The sequence below is a fragment of the Parasteatoda tepidariorum genome, chromosome 2 (assembly GCF_982258835.1).
Source record: "Parasteatoda tepidariorum strain Cologne lab strain chromosome 2, Ptep-v5.0, whole genome shotgun sequence".
In the NCBI taxonomy this organism is placed as follows: domain Eukaryota; kingdom Metazoa; phylum Arthropoda; class Arachnida; order Araneae; family Theridiidae; genus Parasteatoda; species Parasteatoda tepidariorum.
In genome coordinates, this window is record NC_141756.1 from 29,418,507 (window position 1) to 29,428,302 (window position 9,796).

Here is a 9,796-nt window from a genome sequence, read left to right on the forward strand (position 1 = left end):
ATTTTTCTTTTCATGTTGCAATTATATTGTATTAAAATATCGAAATTCTAAATACCACGAGCAAATACATGGCGCTAATAAAATAAATTATAATTACGATGAAATATGGACAAATTGAATCAGAACGCGATTATTTAAATGTGCGATTAATAACTCGTGTGACTTAATAACATCATAGCTAAAATAACGTGATCGTCAAATTCACATGGAAGAAAAACTGAATACAATACGAATAAAGTGCGCCGATGAGCAGTTATTTTAATGCATGATTCGTAATTTCGCAGCAAAAATCGAAATTTTTAAAACCCACCGTAAAAACTGCGAAAAGAATAATTGAAATAAAACTTGGATTTCTGATAAAATCGACAACATAATACGTCATAACTTAAGCAGGCAATTTGAAACTGTCGTTATAGTATCGTAATAAAGTACAAAATTTTTAAAATCACATGGAAAAGCGTAGCAATGACTACCTTAAAAAAATCATTGAAATGATCATTAAAAAATCCTTAACGATGAAATCAACACAAATGAAACAATTCAAAAAAATGATAAATTCAATACGCGACTTATAACTCGTAATAAAAGTATTGGAATTTTAAACACCACATAGAAATTACTAGTTATAAATACTAGGAAAAAAATGATCAAAAAGTCACTTGAATCTATGATGAAATCGGCAACAATAAAACGAATAAGCATTGCTTTTTTAAACATGCAGAATTTTATATAAACAACCGTTGAAAAAACATCGAAAAACTATGCAGATTTACGAGAGAGACTGCACAAATGTGCAAGTCAAATGTTTCGACATATTTATAGTTCTTTCTTCGTCTTTTTTTTAATTGCATACGTTCAGAGGCTCTCACGGGCAGCAGATTGCACACCCCTATTTTGATTTCTCATTTACTCTTAATAGGTCAATAAGAACAAAAATCAGTAAGAACAAAGCAGGGTTTAAAATCATTAAAAACTAATTTGCCCAGTGAGACAACCAGGGAGACAGAAACTGACATCACAAAATTATTATTTTTTTTTTCGCTCTAGTTTATCTAATTTAGATATTATCGAAGTTTGAAAACATTTAAACATTAATTTTAAAACATTAATAAGCATACATTTTTTTTTACTTTTGTTTTTCAAGGTATCTGAAAAAAAATAATAAAGATGATCATTTCAAAATTTCCTGTATAAAAACTTATGCTGAAATTAAAATCGAAATTTACATCGAAATTTTTATGCAAAGATTAATTGATCAGTATTTTGCATATTATTTATAATATGCAAAAATAAAAGTTATAAAGACAGTAAGAAAATTTTCTAAAATAATAAACCAAAATTAAGTTTTTGTAATCAAAAACTAGTTAGAATTGTCTTATATCCAACCTGGTAGCTACGAAATCAAAATGTGTGTGAACTTGGTATAAAAAGTTTATTTAAAACATTAGATTTTGATATAAATATATACTTCAAATGGTATTACATGATTGACAAATAATTAAAAAATAAATTATAGATTTTGTAGAAAGAAATACATTTTATAATGCTATTTTCTTTTATTTTATTTATTTGAGAGATTTCATGTTCCCAAGCTATTTTTGAAAATAAACTACTAAATCAAATTAAGTAAAGTATAACAAAACGTTTTCATGATATTAAAATTTGTAAATATTTTGCTATAATCTTATAATTTGCACTACAGCCTCGCAGAAACGTATAGACAAAATTATCTAAAGAAAGAATTGGTAAAAAAAAACAACCTAAATTTATTTAAAATAATAAAGTAGGAAAAAATGCTATAAATAATTATCGTAATGTCTATTGTTCTTTTTCCACGAATAGAATGCTTTTTATAAGCAATTTTACAGTTATAGAGCTTTCCAGGAGTGCATTGTTACCGAAATTCGTAATGGTGTATATATGGGTAAAAGCAAGGATTCTTTTTTTCAAGAAATGTTCTTTCCAACAAATGTTAAAATTTATAAAAAAAAGTAGCATATAATATTTTATTCTACTCATTATTGCAATATGCTATTATTATAAAGAATAACAATATATAAATAATATAAATACCCATATATAAATGTGGTTGTTGATGCATGCATTTTGATTTATTTATTTTATTCCATATAAGACATGGCCAAAACATATCTCAAAAATTTTTAATAAACTTATTGAACATAACCATATTGAAATCATTTAGTGAATTCTTAAAAAAAAATTTTAAATATTGATAATGAATAATGTTTGTAGATACCTGAAAATAAATTTACTAAAAATATGATGTGGTTTTATTTATAAAAGTGAAAAAAAAATTTCCATCAAAATATATATTTATGAGAAAACTTCTGAGCAATAAATAAAATAAATCAATTAGTTTCTAAAAAAACAAAGCTATTAATGGTTGTTTACTTATATTGTTTATAGAAAAAGTCCTCATAATATTAGAACAAAAATAAATTAAAATATACAATATCCTACCCTAAAATATACGAATCCTATACATTGCAAATTATAAAATGTATGCAGAATTTATATTTTTATAAATATGTATTGCAATTGTATAGTAATAATTAAAAAATTAGGTCACAACATTGCATGAAATACCAAACTTTATTATATAAAAGAAACTTTAACTCTTATTAAAATCAATAACAAAACATACCAGCATAAGGGATTACAAATTACAAAACATATACTAACAATTAACATCCTGAAAATGTAATTACTTTAATTTACAATTAATAAATTGAGCTTTAAAAAAAAGTTAAAATATAGTTTAAAGAAATAGAGATAATAGGAAGATATTTTTTTTTCACAAAATATTTTTTGAGATAAAATAAACTTTGAGATTCTTTATAAATGCAATAAAAAAACATTCCTAAAATAATATCCTTTGCGCTATACATTTAAAATTACAAAATATCCCTTTATTTATTTAACGAAAATACAATAACTATTATTTTTACTTTTAATTTTTAAAAAAAAATTCTTGCAACAGATCAAAAAAAGGCAATTCTCAATGACGTGAAAAGCACCTTAATTTTCATTATACAGTGCACTCCCGATTATCCGAGTTAATCATCGGGACAGGTCGCACGGACAATCGAAAAACACGGATAATCCGAAAACTCATTTTATTACAGAAAAATTCAATATCAGTACAAAAAATATAAAAATTTCTGACATTTGCATGCATAACATCAAACTAGGAATTTTCCTTATTAAAAAATGTGTAATGTGTCTTCGCCATATATCGATACACATATTTTACTAACCGCAGTAATGTCACCGTAATCAAATCCTCCCATATAATCTAATAAAGTTTCCACAGAGCAGCAGAATGAGAAATTGTATTTCATTCATTTACTACATCTTCTGCATCAGTTACTATCATCACTATTTGATTTAACAACATAACGATGTCTTCATCAGTCAAATACTGGAAGCCAGGCTCACATGCATCGCTTTGAAACCAATCTTCTAAATTTTCTTCATCAAGAATTTCGAAACCTTCGATTTCTTTTGCTTGTTCGAGAATACTGTTATCATATTTTTCTTGAACATCTGAAGAGGATTGTTCATCAAACGGTATGATCTTTCTCCAAGATCGTGATAACGTAGACGATTTTACCTTTGACCATGCTGCTGGTGCTGATATTCCATATACTGCAATCCAATAACGAATATTGCTTCCAAAAATTTGGTAGTGTTATGACTTCATGAATCAAATTTTTTTAATCTTGAAAATTTTTCACTTTATATTTTTTGTGTGACTCCGGAATGAGCACGGATAATCCGCAAACCGGATAATCCGCGCACGGATAATCGAGAGTGTACTGTATTTATTAATAAAATAACCCAACATAAATGAGAAAATTCGTAATAAAACATTATTACCACTATTTCTGCCGTATGAAACATAAATACTACAGTTTATGTGCTTGTAAATAATAATTAAAATTTTATAGTTTTACTTCAGGAAATAAAAATCTTTACTAAGGGTCCTTAATTTTCTGACCGATTTTAAAAGAAAAAAATACTCCAGCAAAAAGCATTCCTTTTGTAAAAAATAAAGAAAATATAGTAACCTTTCTTAACACTAAACATACCACCACTTTACAATGCAACATACAATAAATGGTCTTTTGACCGGTTATGGTATATTTATTGTTAGAATGTTATATTACAGTTTAAGATAATATTTAAAAATAAAAAGATTATTGCAATACGTCTTGACAAACAACAAATCTTTAATATAAAAAGCAAGACTCAACTTTCAATAAATTTAATAGTAAAACACTCCTGCATACAAAAACCTATGCACTGCAACTACATAATATGAAACACAAATAATTATATAAAACAGAAATTAATTTTTATTAAAAGTTAGAAATCAACAATTGAATTTAAAAAATAACAGTTACTGAAAAGAGTATTAAAGTACTTCAAAAACCTCAAATTTGAATCAACTTAACTCGCATTCAAAACAAAACTTCAAAAGAATGACTTTTGAAACATTTCGCATAAACATTTATGAGTAGTAATTTGGGCCTCTTATCCTCGCAAAGTTTAGTTCTCATACTTCCAAGTTATTATTTCTGAGTAGTTGTGTTTTCAGAATTCTTCCAAGCAACCGAACTTTCATAGCTATATTTAACTAGTCATCAATCATATCAGCGATTCAATCAATAATATCAGCCATTACAAATTTCACACACATTTTTAATTGATATAATGGGTATCAAAAATGAAGCACACTTATCCACAAGCGACGGCACTTGGTATTTATCGGCAGTTAATATTAGATTCTTGGCAATATCGTAATCCAATTTATCCACTTCATCCCTATACAAAAATTCACGAAACGCCGCCCATGTCAGCCATATACCAGTTTTGTTTTCCAGCATGTCTTGATCAAATATGGCGGCAAACACTGCTGATTGAACTTTCAAAACAAACCCAAGAGAAGGAAATTCATCATTTTCGCAACACATTAAAACATCAGACTAATTTTGGTTCAGGAAAATGTTTTAAAAGTTATTTTGCAAGGCAGAGATGGGAATATCTCTGCGTATGGATTTCAGGCTACAAGGTGAAGCAAATTTCAATCTTTCGATAGAACTTGTATGAGTTTTCCTGGAAATACTAACATCGCACTTCAAGGTGAATCTATACTTAAAGGAATTCACAACATCTCAACATTTCCTTTGCTATAAAATCTGGAAATGTCCAAATTTATAATCGACATTTCATGCTGCTTTTCATTACCATAAATTATTAAAATGCTAAATATGAAATTTTTCACTTATTTTGACCTAAATGAATACAAAATAAAAAAAATATGAAAAATGTGCTTTAAAAAATTCTGTAGGAAAAGGTTAATGATAATTTCACTTTTTTCGCCAAACCTCTGGAACTATTTAAGTGTATCCAACACTTTTTGCATAAAATTTAAGTATACATTACAGCAAAGAAATTTTTTAAGCAAAAACAAATTTTATGATAATTTATAATTTTATATTATTAAATTTACTGATGATTAAAGCAACTTTGAATTGTTAGGTATACAAATATTTAATTTGCTTTGAACTATGTAATTTTTAGTGACAAAATACAAAAAGGGAAAAAGATCAATCGAAAACTAATTGAGTAATGGAATTTTAAAATAGTCATATCTTTAAGATTTCATTTCTCAAAGATTATTTCATTTCTTAAGAAACTGATTCCTTTCAAATTTCAGACTTTGAAATTTAAATTTTCATAGTTTAAAATGATACAAAAATGCTTCTATCTTATTATTCATAAAACGACCATTATATAATTAAATAATAAAAGATAATAAGTAATTTTAACAATTATTTTTTATAATTCGATAAACAAGTTTTAAAAAAGTAAATATTTTTTCGATTTTCTTAAACACTTAATTTGGGAAAATGGACGAAAAATTAGAAAAATGAAAAAATGCCTAGAATAGATAGATAAGAAGTAAAAATATTCCAATAAAGAATAAAATATTTAGCAATTGTCACAAAATGTAATAAAACACTTATTAACGTAAGTACAAGTACAAAGTGTATATTCAATAAAAAATTATTTCACTACATAAACATTCACTTGAGATTAGGCCAAGATATATTTAATATATCGTTCAAAATTTGAAATCAATACTTAAAGTAAAATAATTATATTAAAATAAAAATCCAGGAAAACCTTCATAAAGCCATTAGAGATAAGTTTCATTGCCGATTTGTCGGAAGTTTGTTGACAATTTCAATAAAATACATGTGGCTAGTTTAATATTTCCTTCTATCAATTCTATCCAAGCTGCAGTTTTTAAAGTCTCTGCAGCATTGAGCTCAATAAAGCTTAGAGCAAAAGATTTCAAATTCTTGCAATCAATCATATCAGCGATTGCAATAATTCCACACACATTTTCAATCGATATAATGGATATCAAAAATGAAGCACACTTATCCACAAGCGACGGCACTTGGTATTTATCGGCAGTTAATATTAGATGCTTGGCAATATCGTAATCCATTTTATCCACAGTATCTGTATACAAAAATTCGAGAAACGCTTTCAATATTTTTCCATCTATGTCAGACATATCCACCACACCAGTTTTGTTTTCCAGCATGTCTTGATCGAACATTGCCGCGAACACTGGTGATCGAACTTTCAAAATAAACTTATGAGCAGGAAATTCTTCATTTTTGCATCGAATTGTAACATCAGAATAAGTTTTGCTTGCCAAAATGTTTCTAAATTCATTTTGTGCAGAAGAGGTTGGATTATCCCTCGGTGAAGACTTCCAGCTGAAAGGAGACTCAAACTGCAGTTTTTCAATAGAACTAGAAGAAACATTTTTCTTGGAAACAAAAACTTCACATTTCAGCTTAAATTCATACCGAGATGAACTGATCTCACAATTTTTCAACACATTCTTTGTCATGAAATCGAGAAAATTCCACGGTTCAGTTTTTTCATGCACGTGTACAACACGCTTGGAAGCTAGCATACATCCAATTTTATGAAAAATAGAAATTGTAAATGTCAAACGCTGAGATATATCGAATTTATTTTGTTTGAAGTGAACCAAAATGGCTAAAGTTTCTGGCTTGGAATTCAAAGCAATTTCTACATTATACAAATCTGAGATAGGGAAAGCAATGTTTTCAGAGTACTCAAACAAAGAAGGTATTTTAACATGCCAGTCAACAGAGAATCGGTCTACTTCGATGGTAGTACAAGCTACAGCCCCAAATAACTTTTGCCTGAGTTGATTATCACTCTTCATTCGACACCGAAGTGTTAATTCATCTTTGACCCAATTGCTCATTTCTTTGTCCAATTTATCGATAGCAAAGAATTTAGTAAGGCCCGAGACTGAATTCTGTCCATTAAATTCTCGCTCTTTCCTCTCAATACCCTCCAAAACACAATCTTTTTCATCCAGAATCTCAATCTTGAAAGAGACGGTGACTGATTTAATTGTGTCATACAGCGCTGTCCACTCTAAATAACAGGAAACGTAATTTTCATGGTTTCTCAAGCTAGAATAACCTCTAGGATAAAACGACAAATTCCACTGACTACCAGGGATATTTTCGATCGTAAAAAAGGGACTCGCAATAACTTCACCTTTAACTTGGTAACAGGAGGAATAGTTTTTAATCCTCCATGTAAAAACATACTCTTCAAACTTTTCACCCATTATTTCACATACGCTATCAAAAAGAGAACAAATAAAAACCAATGAAAAATAATGCCATTTGAAAACCAACTCCTGTTATTCACGTTCCTTCCCTATCAATGAACTTAAAAAACGAAAGGGAAATTTCGACCTTATTATTCATTCACCGGAATACAATTCGATAAGATTCCCATTCGCGCAACGTCAGAAATCACGTGAATTAGACGTAAGCAATCAAGGTCACAAAGTCTAGCCATATTTTGAAAGGATGTGATGTTTTTAGTTGACTTACTCAATTGATATGATTTACTTTGAAGTAACAACTTAAAAAAAAGTTGAATCATAATAGTTATCTAGTTATCAAATTTTTAAAACAAGTACTATAAAAAAAATCAAAGTAAAAAAAAGGCGTGGTATCAGATAACTATTATAAAAGTAACGTGGACCACACGAGCTACCACGTAACGTTCTTTATTGAATTTATTTTGCACAGCGAATATAAATTAATTAAATATTTAATAGTGAGCTATAAAAAATTTTTTTCAAATAGATCTATGAAATTATCACTGATATTATCTTTAAAATCTGTGGAAAACGGAATCGCTTATACTAGACAAATTTACAATAGTGACTAACGCTTAACCAATCAGAAACTTCCACTTCGTTTTTCGCTCATCCCTATTTAATTAATGAATTAATATTTGAAAAAAAACTATATTAACATCAATTGTCATCCACTACAAGTTTTAAAAAAATGTATTTGAACTTATATGATGAATAAAAAATATTTTATTAACGATTGAAAATTTGAACAATATATAAGAAGAATGTGAACTAATAGTAGGGATTTAATGATTTAATAATCCATTGATAAGAAAATATGCTGTTTGGATTCATCATTTTATTTCAATATGATTTATATAATATGAATTTATGTAAATATGAATACGCTTTTCTTTTTTGTTCTCTTTAGTAAAACATTTTTGGTGTAAATACATCGGTAATAGCGTGGAGTTCTCGAAATAAATAATCAATCGAGCTTTTTACTGTATATGTAATTCAAAATAATATTTTAATTTTCTGTTGAAATTGAAATAACATTTGAAAATTAAATGTGTTCATTATTCTGAAAATTATTTTTGACCAACAAAAACTCATGCCAACATTATGACAACTAGGTTAAGTATTATACGTATGTTATATTTAAAAATATTTTTTATTTATTATAACACTGGGTTAATTTTGTCAATACTGAATACCAATTTTTAAGTTATACCTGGTTTACATTATAATTATTAAAATAAAAAATAATCTTAAATTTAACACGTAATAAAAGGTTAAAATGACAATAAAATAGGTTTTTTTTTATTAGTAATAAGTTAACCATCTATTATTTTGAATGAAAGAAATTTGATAAGTTTTATTTCTGTGCGATATATATTGAAGAAGCAATGTTCCTATGAATCTATCAAACATACACTGGTTATCATAAATTAAGGAAAATTCACAAAAATCGCGATAACTCAAGAAATTACACATGGAATTTTATGAAACTTACCCACAATATACAACACATAGTAAGGTATTAAACAACATAAAAAGAAATTATCAGACATTAATAGTAGTATAGAAATTAGCACATGTATAAAATAAACAAATTGGAAGTATCGGTTTGCAATAGAAAAAGTACCTTTAATATGGAATATGATTGCCTCTAGAAGCAATACAGCACAAACAGCGATGTGTGATGCTTTCAATTATGCGGTCTATCAGTTCAATAGGAAGTGAGAGCCATTGCTCTTGTAAAGCAGTTGCAAGCGTGGCAAGGGTCTGAGGGGGCGGATTGATGGCAGATACACGCCTCCCTAGAGCATCCCAAACGTGCTCGATAGGATTCAAGTCCGGGGATCGAGCTGGCCACTCCATGCGAGTAATTGTTTCCTGTTGAAGATAATCATCAACAATGCGAGCTCTGTGTGGTCTTGCATTATCGTCCTGTAACAGGAAGCAATCACCAATTGCCCCGGCATATGGGCGCACATAAGCATCAAGGATGTTGTCTCGATAAACCTGAGCATTCACGGTTCCCCTTGGAAA

The 9,796-nt window shown here is 28.2% G+C and overlaps 1 protein-coding gene across 1 annotated transcript; it reads right to left on the reverse strand.

Annotated features, from left to right (window-relative positions):
* Positions 1 to 3,652: 3,652 nt before the first annotated feature.
* LOC147814899 (uncharacterized) lies at positions 3,653 to 7,924 on the reverse strand. The gene has a single exon (XM_087157112.1). It carries the CDS (start codon positions 7,718 to 7,720, stop codon positions 6,227 to 6,229), a length of 1,494 nt encoding a protein of 497 aa, XP_087013238.1. The 5' UTR covers positions 7,721 to 7,924; the 3' UTR covers positions 3,653 to 6,226.
* Positions 7,925 to 9,796: the final 1,872 nt, after the last annotated feature.

Excerpts from the sequence above, each read along its gene's own strand:
- LOC147814899 (XM_087157112.1), bottom strand. The coding sequence starts at position 7,720 with ATGGGTGAAAAGTTTGAAGAGTATGTTTTTACATGGAGGATTAAAAAC.